The sequence below is a fragment of the Phragmites australis genome, chromosome 23 (genome assembly GCF_958298935.1).
Source record: "Phragmites australis chromosome 23, lpPhrAust1.1, whole genome shotgun sequence".
In the NCBI taxonomy this organism is placed as follows: Eukaryota; Viridiplantae; Streptophyta; class Magnoliopsida; order Poales; family Poaceae; genus Phragmites; species Phragmites australis.
Genome location: NC_084943.1, coordinates 3,330,785 through 3,347,895, shown reverse-complemented (window position 1 = coordinate 3,347,895; position 17,111 = coordinate 3,330,785). Strand labels below are relative to the sequence as shown.

General features: G+C 41.1%; 2 protein-coding genes and 1 pseudogene across 2 annotated transcripts; all 3 read left to right on the top strand.

The window, feature by feature from the left end:
- Window positions 1-654: 654 nt before the first annotated feature.
- LOC133905671 (L10-interacting MYB domain-containing protein-like) lies at window positions 655-1,622 on the top strand. The gene is made up of 2 exons (XM_062347435.1): window positions 655-978; window positions 1,059-1,622. The coding sequence occupies exons 1-2, from the start codon at window positions 655-657 to the stop codon at window positions 1,620-1,622; spliced, it is 888 nt and encodes a 295-aa protein (XP_062203419.1).
- A 3,890-nt stretch (window positions 1,623-5,512) lies between these two features.
- Window positions 5,513-9,577, top strand: LOC133906743 (uncharacterized). Its single transcript, XM_062348728.1, has 4 exons — window positions 5,513-5,856; window positions 6,258-6,403; window positions 6,542-6,660; window positions 9,131-9,577. Exons 1-4 carry the CDS (start codon window positions 5,624-5,626, stop codon window positions 9,233-9,235), a joined length of 603 nt encoding a protein of 200 aa, XP_062204712.1. The 5' UTR covers window positions 5,513-5,623; the 3' UTR covers window positions 9,236-9,577.
- A 3,474-nt stretch (window positions 9,578-13,051) lies between these two features.
- On the top strand, window positions 13,052-15,906 carry LOC133906630 (uncharacterized; annotated as a pseudogene).
- Window positions 15,907-17,111: the final 1,205 nt, after the last annotated feature.

Below are 17,111 nucleotides of genomic sequence, written 5' to 3'. Positions count from 1 at the left end.
CCTCCGCTACCTACCGCCCCACGACAGTCGAGCTCCACCAGCCCGAGGACAACCCCGACGTGCCTGACGCAGCGGTGAGCCGAACCTCCCCTATCATGTGTTTGTTGTAATGCCTCCAGGACGTGGATCCTGCAGCAATTGAGAAGATATTGGTGTTCTATGTGACTGTTTAGGTTAGGCTGAACTCCTTGTCAAACACATTGTGAGCTAAATGATCATATACTGTTGTAAAAATTTGTGAGAGGTGAATGCTGCATTCGAAAAATGTCTTGTTGCAAAATCATGTCAAATTTTCGGTGTATTAATTTGAGCAATAGCTTGATTTTTTGTTGGATTTGTGAGATGTATGAAAAAAACTGAATTTAATTGAATGACAAAGGCTCCTTTTAGGTATACTTGTTACTTTTCAAATAATTGCTTCAGTTAAATTGATCCTGCCCAATTTTTGTCATGTCTTTTGATTTATCAGGGGTGTCCTCTTCTCTACATATTTATCAGCGTTATGAAGTTAATGCCTACTTTTTTACTATGGATTGACTCATTGTTTAATTCTTGGCATTGACTCATTGTTTAATTCCTATTATGTTTTTATTTCCGTGAGATGGTTGGTTCCATGTTCTATTTGGTACAATTAATTTAATTTGAGAAATTTAGATGGACAAGAAGGAGAAGGGTGTAGCAAAAGCAGATTGGGATCCCCTTGTTACCACAATTTTTTGCAAGCTTGCTGTTGAGGAGATCCATGCTGGCAATAGACCTCTAGGTGGGTTGAATGCAAGAGGTTATCAGAGCTTGGGTCAGAAGTTTTTGGCTCAAACAGGGAGGAATTACACTCAAAAGCAACTCAAAAACCGTTGGGACAACCTAAAGATCTTGTACACATTTTGGAAATCACTCTTGAACAAGACTGGGCTTGGGTGGAATGCAGAATTAGGGACAGTATCAGCAAGTCTAGAGTTTTGGGAAGAGACCACTAAGGTTAGATATTGGACAACATTGTGTGTATACATTTCAATTTATCATACTATCACATTGTACTAATATTTTTCATTGTCCAGGGACAAAATCAGAGAGAGAAGAAGGCGTTGTGTTTTGGTCCACCAAATAACCTCAGAGAATTGGAGTTTATGTTTGAGAGGAGTCATGTATCGGGTCTGTCTGCATGCATCCCTGGTGAAGAAGGCATAGAGGGAAATACTGGTAGCCACATAAATGTCGATGATGATGACGACAAGGATGCAGAAGGCATGGAGGAAGATCTTACACCCATGATGGCTGCTAGAAAGCAGTTGAAGCGGAAGGAAAAATCTAGTATCCCAAGGAAGAATAGTCTAAAGAAGGGGAAGAATCCTATGGTTAGGGTCATGACACGCATGGTGGATGATGTCATTAGCTCCAACTCTGTAACCTCGAAAGCATTGATTGGTGACTACACTCGTCAGTCAATTAGAGAGGTGATGAATTTGACAAAAGAAGCTGGAGCAGTTGAAGGGAGTGATGAACATTTTATGGCTACAAAATTATTTGTGAAAGCTGAAAATCGTGAAATGTTCCTCACTTTTGAGACAAATGAAGGGAGGTTCAATTGGCTCAAGAGATGCTATGAGGAAAGGAAGAAGTAGTTTATCTTGTTATTAAAGTATCCTATTTATATTGATGTCTTCTTTCTAGAACTTCAACTTTGTGTAATAATGTGACATGAGACTTGACTATTTATGTGTGATGTTGCATGAGACTTGGATATTTATGTGTTATGTTGCATTAGACTTGGATATGTATGTGTGATGTTACATGAGACTTGACTATTTATGTGTGATGTTGCATGATACTTGGATATTTATGTGTTATGTTGCATTAGACTTGGATATTTATGTGTGATGTTGCCTGAGAGTTGTAATAATGTGGTATGAGACTTGCCTGTTTATTACTCCTTCAAAATTTGGCCATTATCTGATGCTACCTATTGCTTTGTAGATGAGTTCAAGTGACTGTGACAACTCAAGTGACGATGCCTATGCTAAAAAATTAGATATTGCATTGAAGAGGAGAAAGTTGGTTGTAAATGCAACAAATGTTTTTGCGCTATACTATGGTGAAACTTTCTTGAAGAAGGCAGCTAGGAGACAACCTGATGTGACTGGATATGATTGGGTCATCAAAACTTTGAATCAACCTAGAGCTTGTTACAAGATGTTTAGGATGACCAGAGCAGTGTTTGATAGTTTGCATGATACATTGGTGTCAAACTATAGACTGAAGTCAACTAAAGGTATGACCTCTATCGAATGTTTGGCCATGTTTTTATGGATTTGTGGTGGTCCACAATCTTTTAGCCAAGTTGAGAATCGGTGTGAGAGGTCTAGTGAGACTATCAGTAGAAAGTTAACACATGTGCTGAATTGTTTGAACAATCTAGCTGCGGATATTATCAAACCAAGAGATTCTGAGTTTGTTGCAGTGCATTCTAGGCTCAAAGATCCTTGTTTCTCACCTTACTTTAATGATTGTATTGGAGCAATAGATGGTACTCATATATCCCGTTGTTGTGCCTTGTACTGAGACGGTTGCACATGTTGGACGATACCGATATACTACTCAGAATGTGCTGGCTATATGTGACTTCGATATGAGATTCACTTTTGTTGTTTCTGGATGGCCGGGTTCTGTGCATGACACAAGGGTGTTCAATGAAGCATTAAACAACTATGGTGATAAGTTTCCATTTCCGCCTGAAGGTATCAACATTACCTCTAAATTATTTTTTATTTTCATCATCTAGTTCATATTGCCGACGTAGGTGTTATATGTTTAGGTAAGTATTACCTTGTTGATTCAGGCTATCCTAATCGGAAGGGTTTCCTATCTCCATACAAAGGCGAGACGTACCATTTAGCAGAGTTTCGACAGGGCCCGGGCCCTCGGGGTAAGAAAGAAGTATTCAACCATTTGCATTCATCCCTTCGCAACGTGATAGAGAGATCATTTGGTGTTCTCAAGATGAAATGGAGAATACTTTTTCACTTGCCAAGTTATCCAATATGGAAGCAATAAAAAATTATCATTGCATGCATGGCCCTTCACAACTCCATTCGAGAAAGCCATTTGCAAGATAATCTATTTGAGAGATGCGATCAAGAAGAAGATTACATTCCAAATGTTGGTCAAGCATCATCATCTCAACATGATGATACCACTAGTGCACTAGGACACGAAGAGAGCGACATGAACACCTTTCGTGACAATATTGCTGATGCTTTGATGAGCATGAGAGGATAGGCTACAAATTATGATCTGTGTCATCCTTTTGTACTTTTGAACTTTCATAATGCTCATGTAACCTTTTGTTTATTTCTTTTTATCTTACTCTTGATCTATTTCCTAGTAGTTCTTCTATGTCTATTTATTTTATTTTGGAAGAATTGTTATGGATCTCTTTTTACTGATCATGTGGTTTCGTGTGCCTTTCAGGTCAAGAAGTAGTAGAAGCTTCATTTTGTGTGGTAAATGGTTGTGGTCATATCGAAATTCTACTTCAAGCATAGATCTTTATTTTGCTAATGGATTCCATGTGTTCAGCGAGCAGAAATTGTATTTTGTACGAACTGGAGCATGTACTCAGTCCTTTCGATCAACATCCCATTTATCCAAGTGTTTATTGACTACCTTCATCCCATACATCAAACTCTCTGTTGATCTGGATTTGTATTTTTGCTAATTGGATCGTGCACTCTTGAAATATATATACTAGATGACATGACATTCATATATGTGTTCCATGGTTATATCATACACAATTCTTGATCCGAAAATGGTTGCCTCTGTGAATACATGATGCTAAAAAAGAATAGAAAAAATTTCAAGAGTTTTCCATCAATTTTTAATAACAGTTTGTACAACCTAAACAAATCCATTTCAAATAGCCAGGGGCATAAGATACATTTCAGCTCAAAAGCCATCATCCATAGCATCTAAAAGCAGGGTTGCCAAACAGGTTACTACTTCTGTAGAAGCAGCTTCTGGAGAAGCAACCCCTCTTCTCCAGAAGTCAGAAGCAGGCTTCTCCAGAAGCAGAAGCCTAAACAAACAGGGCCTAAGTGACTTGCTTTCTCCTTTCAAGTGTTGAAGCCATCCCTACAATCGTTATCTCGTTCGATCGTTCCCCTCCCGAAACAATGCTACCACCTACTTCTCATTCTTCCCAAGAAGCAAATCCAAAAACTTCGACGGAACTGGTGACAGAGAAAATCTATTAGATGAGAATGATTTTAAAGTTAATTACCTTATAATTATGTTTGACATGGAGAAAATAGATATAAGGAAGTCATTGTTCAAAAGTACATCCGACCTGAAGTCTTTAAATGATGCTCGAAGTAGTCACCGATGAAAATTGTCTTTGCTATGTACCTATAAATACACTAGGCATTCACTTTATATTCATATTTAGATGAGGGTCTCCACTTTTGTTTTGCGCTTTGGGCCTCCGATATATCAGGATCGACCTTGCATCTACCATCTGGTATGAGCATGCTCTGAACACGCTCGTTGTGGAAGCTATCGCGTGTCAGGATGGTGTTCTTTTTGGGATACAAATTGGTGCGCAACGCAATGGTTAGTGATCGAAGCTGATAGCCGGGTCCTCACTCGTATTTGGGGTGGGTGCTCCAGATCAGAGGTTGACCAGAAACCTCTGAAATTTAAGAAGCTTATTAGAAAGGTGTTTAATTATTTTCCTTAGACATGTCTTAAGTTTTAACATTGTTGTAATAATTCTACTGCTTATGCCCGTGCAAAACAATGCTCTTGTAAATGATGCACAATTGTCTCCGCAAGATCTTTTGCAATGAGACGATTATCCTGCTTAAAAAGATGAAGACGATTTTGAGACTATGATCCTCGAAAGAAGCAAAAGCTTGCATGCAATAGTTCATCACAAAACAAAAAAGGTTGACTGCCAGGTTTGCATACTGTTATGGTAATCGACCATCGTTTCATGCATGACTGCCGGTCTCATCGAGGTGCGTGTGTAAGTGCGTGCGTGGGAAGGAGCGGATAGGGAGGCAAATATATAGCACAATGCACTAGAACGAACGGGGTGGGTGGGTGGAGAAAAGGATCGAGAGGTGACAAAGGAGAGGGGTGCGGTGGGGGAAAGATGGGTGTGAGGCGGGTGAGTGAAGGAAGCACGGAACAATTCGGTTTTTTTGGCTTTTAATTTGATGGGTTTTTTTGGTTTTTTATTAGATGAAGGTGGAGAAGCGGAGATGATACACCATAAAACTCATGTTTTATATAATAGAGATCAACAGTATTTAGGGTGATGGTGCAAAAGAGACTTGGCACGAGGATGAAAACCCGGCAATCCACACCTCTTTGCTTGGGGTTTGAGCAAACAAGCCCGATTAGGCCCGGCCCATCATAGGTTCATTTCTGGGCCGGGTCGGTATGCGCCAGCCCGAGACTCCCATGCCCATACTCCAAACCATCCCTGCCGTCCAAGACCCTGCGCCCGACTCCTAAAGCACAGCACAGCAGCAGCCGCAGGTCGGGAGATCGGGAGAGAGAGAGAGAGAGAGAGACCCCTCCTAGCTCGCCGGCGGCGGCGGCGTGCGGCGGCAGACCCGAGATGGTGGCGGCGGAGGGCAAGAGGTGGCGGTTCGCGATGGTGTGCTCGTCGAACATGAACCGGAGCATGGAGGCGCACTCGCAGCTGGGTCGCGCGGGGCTGGACGTGGCCTCCTACGGCACGGGCACCCACGTCAAACTGCCGGGCCCCTCCCTCCACGAGCCCAACGTCTACGACTTCGGCACCCCCTACGGCGCCATATACGACGACCTCCGCCGCAAGGACCCCGACCTGTCCGTAGTGTCACTCGCTCCCTCTTGTACTTCTCTGTGTCTCTGGTTCTTGGCCATTTTGCACTTGGACAGATTTGTTTCCTTTTCTTGCTTGGTTGGGGATCGGTGGGAGATTTCGAGTGTTTTGGATGGGTGAGGATTAGGCTGGGCTTTGATGGGAACAGATGACAGTCATCTAAATCTTGTGCAGTTTTTTCTTTTAAAAAATGTCCTCTGTTTAGGCGATTCTGACGAAAAATTAATTGAACAAGACATGCTCCTTGGCGAATTGGACAGGAATGTTGCAGCATTATTTTCCCCTGTTTGGTTTTTGCGCGTTCTCGCCTTCTTGGCATCCTGTAAACTTGAATCGGCCTGCTGCTCACGGTGCATGCTTGTGCTCATTGTGGTGAACCATCCAGGTACAAGAGGAACGGTCTGCTGCCGATGCTGAAGAGGAACACCTCAGTGAAGCTGGCGCCTCAACGGTGGCAGGACAGTGCCGGTGATGGGGTGTTTGATATGATACTCACCTTCGAGGAGAGGGTCTTCGACTTGGTCGTTGAAGGTAATTGATTCACCTTTGAACTCGAGAGTGATTTCGGCCTAGGAGATTCATCTAGCAGTTACATTTGAACCCTGTGTTGTGAGATTGCATGGTTGTGTGGGCATTCACTAACGGATGCCAAAATCCATTTGTGTCCAGATATGAATAACCGCGAGCCGAGGCTGATGAAGAGCGTGCTTATAGTCAATATGGATGTCAAAGATAACCATGAAGAAGCTGGTGTTGGAGCAAAACTTGCTTTAGATTTGTGCCAGAAGGTATACAGCTAACATAACATATTTACTTAATAATCTATTCCGTCTACTAACTTGGTAGCTATTAATCTGGCTATGTTGTTATTAATGATAATGATGAAGTAATCAGTAACATCCCTAACTACTTGGGGCGCTAGTGCCACGTGTGCTCTTAGGTTGAACAGCAGAATTACGTGTTAGTTCAAGACTTCAAGTAAAGAAAACCTGAAATAGTGATAAAGCTCGAAATACATGCTAGTTCAATGAGTCAAAAACCATCCATCACATTCCTACTCTACTTAGAGGGTCACTGTTGTCATCCACTGATCTCTTCAAGCGTGCACCCAGTCATTGTGCCCATCAATAACTCCATACACACAATGCACATTCACACTGATTGGAGGCCAAGCCTCAACTTGATAGTGAAGAGAAGGGGGTGAGGAAGGATTTGCTGTTGGTGGTGGGAGGTAAAGAGTGGGAAAAGGAAGGGAGAAAGGGAATACGAAGAGAGGAGAGGCTGCCAAACTGGTAGGATGGCAAAGAACTTGACACAGCAAAGATGAATATGATTGAGTCATCCATTTCTACAAATATGCAATGAAAATGCAATAATGACTCCTTACTGTGAACATGAAGATAAAAAACACACAAGGGAACACATTTGGTTTCCTCTATTTCATTCGCTCCAATAGACAAAAATCCTCTATTTTATATTCTGTCCAATCGAATTTCTCCCCTTCATTTCCAAATGGGCAGCACATTAGGGTCTTCTGTAACAGGAATTTAATAATGGGCAGTTCTTGTTCTTCCATTTTGTTGCATCTCACCAGCTTACCCGGGCATGCAGATGTGGCCAACTCCGCAAGGGTCTAAAACACCTGGAACAGCCCACCATCACTCCTCTCTCTCTCTGACATATATGAAAAAAGAGATAACACAATATTTTTGAAAAAACAACTTTTCATGATGTTTGAAATGGGTCCTCAATTTGTAAACCGCTAGCATATCATACTTCCATTAGCCACCTCCTCACGTGCTTAAGCTTGTATCAGAGAGTGAAGTTGAAATTATATGGAATGGTATCAAATACCACGAATCGAATTCTTCCTTCCAATCATACATGTATACCATGGTTAAAAGAAATATTATAGATGCGCTCGCCCCCTCGCCCAGCATGATCATAAACTGCAGTAATGAAAAGTAACTTGTTACCCAACTCTTGTGTTCATTTCTGGCTCTACCACCGCTATGCTTATAGCAAGCTATTTTCATCAATGGTGGATTCTCATGCAATCCACTTATCCTGATTAGTGCATACAGTTGTGTTTCATGGGTGTTATGTTTATTGGTATACAAGGATTGATAAACTCAAATTTGTGACATTCACATTTTTTTATTTTCTGCTTGGATGTTGATATCATTGACTCATTGCCAACATTCATAGACCTGTAACTCCAAACCGTAGAACGAAAAACTGACCCGGGTCACCAGTTGAACCTGAAAAACTTGGAACCGATGACCTCACTGACTCGATTCAATGAAAAGATCGGCTATGCAATTAAACTGGTGAGAACCGGTCAAAACCCGGTTGAACTGGCGGTTTTACTACTAAACCGGCACCGGTTGGACCGGTCACTCTACTGGAAATGAGAAAAAATTATGCATGGAAGGGGATCAAATTCTGGACCTGAGGAAGAGCAACATGCGCTACTCCACAGCCTAACAACCAATTGGGCTTATGTGGAGTTGGCGACTTCAACAGGATCTTATTTTATCTAACACCTTATTTTCTCTCTATGTTACAACAAATCTCTTATTTATTATTTTTAATTGAACCTAGTGGTTGAACCGGTAAACCAGTGGTCCGACCAGCGAACCATTGTACCAGTGTGCCCACCAGTTCGATCACCGGTCTGTTTTTTCGTTCTATGCCCCAAACCCAGTATTTGGAAATAAATGGACATAGCTCTGTTTCCTCATAAACATAGACGATCAATCAAATATATAGTAGACCATACATTGGGAACTCTTGTTCCTTGAAAAATAATGTGTGATTTTTTTCTTCTATAAACACCTTTTTTGCACTGAGAAATCGTGTATGAAACTAGTACCCTCATTGTTATGAAGTTTCCATTTTTCATAACTTATTTGATAAACTGATGTATATTAAGGTATTTCTTTTGATTCCTCATGTACTACCCCAAAACAGTGGTTGTTACAGAATGCCTTTTTGCCTTGTTGTCCTCATATGCTATCTAATGTGATATACATATGTAGATTAGAATGAGATCAAAATACCTACTATTGACAATATTGCAATGTAGAATCTGATGTCTGTATTACTATCTTTTTTTCATCAAGCTTTTGTTCGAAAGATCCTGCTACTGTATTTCTGTAGAGTTACTGTTTATAAGTCTGAATGTACCAATGAAGTTATGCATGTTATTGGTGAGCAGCGAGAGAATAATTTGTATATGTGTTTTTTTCCCCACAGCTTCTAGGAGTTGATGGTGACTGGGAAGAAATCATTGATGACCTGATTACTGCATTTGAGAAGCAGCACAAGCGGAAGCTTGCATACAGCATTTCGTTCTACTAACTTGTATAGTTACCTGTGCGTGTTACAGAGTCAGAATCGTTCTCAGTTCATCCCATCTTGTGGATGGTTGGTAACTCGGCATTCTAGAAACTGAAGCAGGAACTTTGTTGCAGCGTTGCTCCAGTTCCACGTCAGCATTCAAAAGGAGATTGTGGATCTTAACCTTAAAAAAAAAAAAGCTGTTCCTTCTCGTTTCTTGATTGATGCTGGATAGTACAGATGATGATCACACCATCATCACACCATGCTGCATCCAAGTGCTTTTTTTCCCTATTATTATTATTGTTGTTATATTATTATTATTCTGAGTGATGAGTGCAACGAATGGTCCATGCAAATGAATATGGGTGTGTTGTTTGGAGTTTGCAGGTAGAAATTTGGAAAGAAAACAATGCAAACGCAGGCCAAAACATGCATGTAATTTCAGATGTTTTGCTGTAGCACCTTTCTGCAATCTTGACATGAAGTCGACAGCTAATCAGTCTTGAGACCAAACTGTGCTGCAAGTTTCGTTACGTTCCATTTCATGAGTCTGGCTTGGTTGTGTTGGGTTGGCACTTAAATCTATGACACCTCTCCCGATCCATTTTTCTGTGAAGTTCGTGCATTATACGAAGAGAAAATATTTTCTAATTACTTTTTTCGCTGCATAGATTGTGCTGTACACGCACAAATTCTGCTCCTGCAGATTCTTTACCATTTTCAGGCAGGCGGTAACAAGGACACTTGTGGATATTGCAGTCTAACGCTAGCGTTAGTCCTTCACCACAAGCAATCGCCTCTAGCGATGGTGGATCCGAAACGCCCGAGATTACCGGGCAAACAACACCAACAGCTCTGGCCTTTCCTGAACGAGAAACTGCCGCATCAACATTTATATTCAGAAATTATACAAGAAGCAAGGCTGAATTTCCAGCACTATTTTTTCATGGAAGTTTTCTCTATCACTGCTTGGGAAATCTGGAAGCAACGTAATTCAAAGGTTTTCAATAGGGCTAGACCCTCCTTCCTCACTTGGAAAAGTTGTTTCATTGATTGTAAATCTGTAGACACAGACATTAGACAAAATTAGATAGATAGCATCATAAAAGTGTTTATATTGAAAAATACCATCGGTTATGAGGATAACATAATGTTTAAGTATCTATATGAGTATTTTTGCGATAGTATCTACCTAATTTTGCTTAATATTTAAGACCTAAAGAACTCTTTTCTCTTCTGGGTACTAAGATTGCCTCAATGATGCATCTTATGTTTTGACCATTAAGATTCACCACAATAGGTCTAATTTTAAGGGAGTTTACTCCAATCATTAAAGGTGATATAAGTTTTTCTTACGCTACCGTTGTCATGAACATTACGTATATTTAAGTTTGTATGCGCCCTCATTTAATGTTTATAAATAGGATGCTTAGCAGATATTGATCTAGGATTGGACCACTGGAATATTACTAAAGATAACTTTGCGTTATATGCAGGCTGCTAATGATTGCATGCTCACATATGAGAATTCTCATAACCATAAAGTTGTGCATTATTCAGACGCCAATTATGCAATTGGTGTTAATACTAAAAAATCCACATCAAGTTAAATCTTCACCATTACAGGAGGAGTCATATTGTGGAATGGTTCTAACCAATCTCTTAAGACGTTATTAAGGATGCAAGCTATTTTGTGACATGCTATAAAGCTATTGGATAATGAGAAATCCACATTAGGATGTTGTGGTTTAAGAAAAAGATTTTTTTTCTTTTGGCTTAAGGTTCTATCCTGAAACTTCTTATGTTAAAGTGCAATTTTGTTTCGAGTAACAACATATCAAGTGGTGCTGCCAAATACCTGACGTTATGAAAGATGGATCCAGAATCAAATTATTAATGTTCAACCTATAAGAGTTAAGTATTATGTTCAGCATATAAGTGTTATGCATAATATTTAGCTTGATGATTCCCTGTTAAAGGCTTGTCTCAAAATTAGTACCGCATAAGACTTATTCACATCATATACTTCTAGATAAAATGAGATCTCAAACTTCGATTCTAGAACTGCAAAGTTTGTTTTCACCTTGTTAATGTGCACATGATGACAAATGAAAATAAATTGCACAAAAGAACCATAAATGTATAAGCCATCTTCCAAATAAGTATAAGTAACTATCTTATCGAGATATAGTAGTACACTATAGATGCTGAGGTTTCAGTGGTGTCTTATTAACTGTTGTAACACTGTATCTTGGTGTGCTGTTCGGTTGAGCATGGAACTTATGTTGTTAGCTTTTCGATCAAGTGGAAGAATATTAGGTGTGATCTCAGCTAACTGCCACCCAAAAAATAGGGCCACGATTGACCGAGAGGCTATGATCGGTCAGCCATGCCCCTGACTTGTAGGCTTGGTCCCAAGCCACCCCGAGCAATAAGAAAAGGGCCAACCTCGTCCTCAACGAAGTAATGCAATTAAGGAGAATTAGCCCTAAACCTACCGATCAAGGTTAGCTCAGGCAGTGGCTTGAAGGCCAAACCGATCACCAGCTGTCTGTGCTGGCGACCTCCTTGTCCATAGCGCTACAAGGAGGAGAAGCTCAGAAATGATCCCACACCAACAACACGCGCCTGCATTAAGTAGGCACAAGGTCTTTGCAGTCCACTGGGGCATCTTCCAATCGGATCAGTAATGATCTCTAGGTGTTCATGTTCATTAGGCTAATTAAGATCCTATTAGTTTAAGCCCTAAGATGTAACAAGCAGAGCATGGTCACAAGTATCCTGATCGGTTGTGCTGATTTCTCCCTATTCCTTTTGCAAAGTGTAACAGCAACCGGAAGAGAATTTTGAGCAAGTCTCCAGGCAAAAATTTGAACCTTAGTCAGTACTTCAGCTTTCCACAGCGCCTTCCATTCCCTCCCTCCCATCTCCAGGAATGTTTGAAACTCCTGGTCTGCTTTCCAACCAATCTTCATGGCTATTTCTACGATGCACTAGCATCCTGTGCGGATCGAACCGAATATATTCCTCTCATCTCAAAATGCCAAGCCCAAAAGTCTTGTTGCCTGACCGAACTGAGGGGAATGTTCTTGATAGCCTCAATGTCCATATCAAAGAAGAAAGTCTGAAGAATGTCATCCCTCCAGCTCATAGTAGAAGAGTCGATAAACTCTGAAACCCACATAGGAGGGTCAGATGCTTTTGCTGCCACCGGCTGAAAATATTTTCCTGGTCTAGGAAACCAATCATGGCCCCAGATGCTAGTTGTTTCCCTCGACACGATCATTCTTATCAGTCCTTGTTTAAGCACGCCAGGAAGTGCCCTACTTGTTATGATTATTCGTTAAATGAAGATGAGACGAACCCTCCGACAAGCTCCCTGACGATAATACCGCACTCTTTGTAGTTGAGAGCCACCGCGTCGCCGGCCCTCACCGCCCAGACCACACGGCAGGGCGCTAGCCTACCTCGTCATGCCACCGTGGGCTGGCTTCCCACACCGTGCACCGACGCTAAGACTTGCGCGGTGAAGAATTTACCCCTCTGTAGAGATCTACTATAAGGAGATTGGCAATTGCTGTTTCTGTCTGTTTTTTTTATAGGTTTAGAAGGACAGAGAGGTGACAGAGACTGGAGTTGATAGTAATACAACTTAGATGTGGACGAAAATAATACATATAGCATCTGATAGAAAGCATTTGCTCGGATGTCTATATAGTAGCGTTATCGTAACAAAAATGTCTTTTGAGAGTGTGTTATTGTTAGAGTGAACTAAAATTAATTAGCCCCTCCCTGCACGCTTGTTTCCTACGCCGGGAGCCGAGAGAGAGAGAGATGGGGTTCCTCGGAGACACGGTGGAGTCGATCCGCTCGATGCAGATCCACCACGTGCTCGTGCATATCATCAGCCTTGGTCTGTGACGCGCTCCTCTGCCGCAATCTCTCTTCTGGTCCTTCTCCTCCTCCTCCCCTGATTTTGTTTTCCGGAGGTCTTCAGATCAGTGCGCCGGGCGTATAGTTCTTGGGGTCACGGTTTGGTCTTTACCGTGTGATTTGATTCCAGTAGGATTTTGGTGGGCAAGACCGATACTTTTCAGGTTTTGGTAGGGTTTTGGCCTGCAATATCGGGGGAGGGGACTCTTGGGGTTGTTGGTTTTTTTTCTCTTCCCTGCTCTCATTAAATGTTATTGTGAATCATACACGCTCTCTTGATATTTAGTGTCCATAGATTGTTCCTCCTGACACTAATCCTTGCTTGCAAATAGATTTTTGTACGGTGAATTTGTTGTACTTAGGGGAGAAAAGGAGGACCTACTGTTCACAACGTTATCTGGCTTTGTTAGCTGCTGGTTGTGGTTGGGGTATCGCTGCAATTAGGTATTTTGATTGTTGATTGTAACAGGAGTCTCATGATGGAGTTTTCACCTTGAATTGTTTCTCGTGGCAGGTATGATTGTTCGGCACTGATCATATAGAAGGGATTTATGGTTGTAACGGCGAGTGAGTCGTTGGCAGGGTTTGAAAATGCAACGTCGAGTGATTATCGTGTTACCAAGTTTACCGGTCCGTACTGATTTCATAATACGAACGGTTTTTCTCACAGAAAATATTCAACTTTTTTATGAGTATAAATGCTTTTATCATGTAGATCATGTTACAAGGAATTTAACAAAATTTGTTCCATTGATTTGAAGCTCAGATAAATTAGTTATTGATTTTACAAGGTTGAGCTACTTTTAGTTTTTTTGAATTTCACTGAAAACCGAATGGTTACCGAGAAATACAGTCAATACGGAAAACCGGTCGATAAATTGATGAATTCGCTCGGTTATTCGTGCAATTTGACGGGTTACCGAATGTCGATTCGATCGATTTTTTTATCTGATTTTTAAATTTGATCGAGTGAATTTTGAGTGAATTTTCACTGAATTTTGAGCGGTTTTCGCAACAACCGTGAATTTCTGGTTACTGTCAGGACCGGTTTTTGGGGTCAAAAGATATTGTAAACCTTGGTCCCCGGTGGTAGTGGTTCTTTCTGGTAGCATGGAGCCTGGATTTGAAAGGGTTCGTTATCTCCGTAAGCAAATTGGGAATGAGCTTAGATGTTATATGCTTTCATGGTATTTATGAATGGATGCAGACATAGGTATTTGTCCAACCCATAGTCACCGGGGTTAGGGACTCAAGTTCGACGCTGAGGGTCGCTTCCTTGGGACGTGCGAGGAGAGGAGGGCGAGAGGGAGGGTGGAGGAGGGAGCTAATCGAAATTATCACCATCACAAATTGCCGCCTCTGTCGCGTTACAAATCATTGCCAGTGCCCTCGCTAAGGGTGATGATGCGGCACCACACACGCGTGAGAGGTGGAGGAGAGGAGGAGGAGGCAGTTGCTGTGGAGACTTGAACTTGTGGGGGGCGGGAGTTGGCGTGGAGGGGACATGAACTAGTGGTGTCTGGGGTGGACGAGAGGAGGCTGCTGCTGCTGCTGCATGATTGCATTGGCTTTTAGAGTTTAAGCTTTGAACTTCTGGCCTCAACTATTTCCTAGATTTTTCTTTTCAAGACTTGTGCCATCTCTAGTTGATGATCTGCTATGTACTACTTAGATTTAACTCCAATGTTCATTATCTGTATTCTTACGAAGTGCCAGCATCTTTCACACTGGCATGCCTGAATGGTTAATTATCTGCTTTGCAGGGTGATATCCTGTTTTTGCACATGAGCAGTAGAAATATTCTGTTTTTGCACAGTAGAAATAGTTGTTTTTAATGTCGATGTAAGTCCTACTGCGTAGTCGTGGATTAGCAGCTGAATCATGAATTCATCAGTTTGCTCTACACCTCACTGTAATGTGTGCTTGTACAACTCTCTGAGTCATTGAAATGTCATTTGGCTGTTATCTGTGCATGGCCGTGAAATTCCAATTGTTCACTGTGTGATTAAGGTAATAAATATTGAAGTCTTCACAGTTCACATCACTCAATGATATTTACCTTGGGTTTTTCATGCCTGCTTTTTTTGCTGGCTCAGTTTGTGTTTGCTCTTCTCTCTGTATAGGTCCACGAACGTCAGGACACTGCAGAAGTTGACATCCTAACGAAAGGTACCATTTTTTTGGTGACCAAAGTTTTTTCTCTTTTGGTGATTCAACTACTGTATGGTATTATGTAATCCTGACAATAATAACCAACAACTACCAATATATTATCTTCTGTGCGTGTCTCTGCAATGTTTTCTTTACTGTTAATCTGCCTTTCTTTCAGGTGACAATAATTTTGGGGATGACCGACTTTTATATGCACACGGGCAGCTTTGGCTCCAGCAACATCACAATATATTTTCTACTGTGAACAGCTATCTTCCATATGTCGGGTGGGTTACAATTATCATGACTGAGAAGCCATTTGTTAAGGTATGATCATAACTACTGTTTTATATATTGAAATGCCCTAGAGATTATATTTTTTTATTGTCAACAGAACTCTTCACCCATTCTCCTTATTAGTGTAGATTAGGCAGGTATATAGCTTATCTGTTTTCTAGATAATCTGGAGCTTTCATGAGCTTTAAAATTGAACAATAATATTGTAGATCAATATTATTGAAAGGACTGCTTATATATGTTGTGTCTTGCTGCAGTATCTGCTGATTGGTGCTCTGGGCTTGCTGGTCATAACATCAAAAGAGTAAAGACGTCGACCTCGCCATATAACTTGCTCTTGTGGTGCGAGCCGTGATCTGACAGCATTAAGGGAAGCCGTTCTGTTTCACCATGTATCAAACTGATTTTTTTTTAATCTGTTTTGAGGCTATCCGTTTAGTAATTATATAGGCTCTGTCTGTTTTTTATTCTGATTATGGGTTCTAGTTTCAAAAGCAAAAGCAAAAATAAACAGTCACATTCTAAAAACTGATTCTCACAATCCACAAGCTAAGTTGTACTACGAAATCTCATAATCCATAATGTAAGTAGGAAAGAGCTTCTCTACAGAATCTAGATTGTGATAATCTAAAACGAAATCAACCAGAGACATAGTCAGTTTCTCATGTAACATCCATCTTTTGTTACTTATAGCTGATGAGATGAATATGTTATAGCATTTGATAAGGATTACTTTTCTTTTCGGGAAAATTCCTTGTATGCCATATAGGGTAGTCTAATGCTGATATACCACTGGAATTTGGCTGCTGCTTTGAATACGAAGCTAGATTTGAAGTTCTAAGAACCTAAGTAAAGAACGAAAACTGATATGTTTGAGGGCCTGTGCAAACTGCCCTTTCTAGAAATAAGCATAAAATTTCTTGAACATTAACATGACTTGCTAATAACATATATATCATACGATGAATTATATAATTGCACCCTGACATTGCCATTAACATAGACTGGAAATAGCTTAGGCACTGACGGAGAATTGCACGTGCATCGGGGTCACATTGAAGGGTAAATACTACTAGAAGGCCAAATCGCAAGACATTGATGACAGGCACAAGCATCACAATCAGAAGGTCGGGCCAGAGACTTGCAGCTTCTCCTGTACAATGTGATCCAATTTCTGGGCCATCTGGAACTGAGGTGGTTCACCCAGTCTCCGACCTTTTCCAACCCTGAAATACGTAGAATCCTCCATTGGAAGCCCACCGATCCGATCGGCAACTCCAGTGGAGCTGACATCTATGCCTCAGATTAAGAGGAGGTTTTAAGGGGGGGTGGGGGACCTGTTCTGCTTGATTGATTTTGGATGCTACAGATGATGATCTTGCGCTGAAGCCATCATCTTATGTTCATGCCGCATCCAGGTTCCGATTTCCTTTGATTTTGAGTCACGAGCCAGATGAGTGATTCATTAAAAATGAATATGAGGCTTGCTGTCTGTAGTAGTAGTTAGAGATGA

Coding starts and splice junctions, on each gene's coding strand:
- LOC133905671 (XM_062347435.1), top strand. CDS start 655: ATGGACAAGAAGGAGAAGGGTGTAGCAAAAGCAGATTGGGATCCCCTT. Junction 979..1,058: donor TTTGGGAAGAGACCACTAAG/GTTAGATATTGG, acceptor TTCATTGTCCAG/GGACAAAATCAGAGAGAGAA.
- LOC133906743 (XM_062348728.1), top strand. CDS start 5,624: ATGGTGGCGGCGGAGGGCAAGAGGTGGCGGTTCGCGATGGTGTGCTCG. Junction 5,857..6,257: donor CGCCGCAAGGACCCCGACCT/GTCCGTAGTGTC, acceptor TGAACCATCCAG/GTACAAGAGGAACGGTCTGC. Junction 6,661..9,130: donor CTTTAGATTTGTGCCAGAAG/GTATACAGCTAA, acceptor TTTTCCCCACAG/CTTCTAGGAGTTGATGGTGA.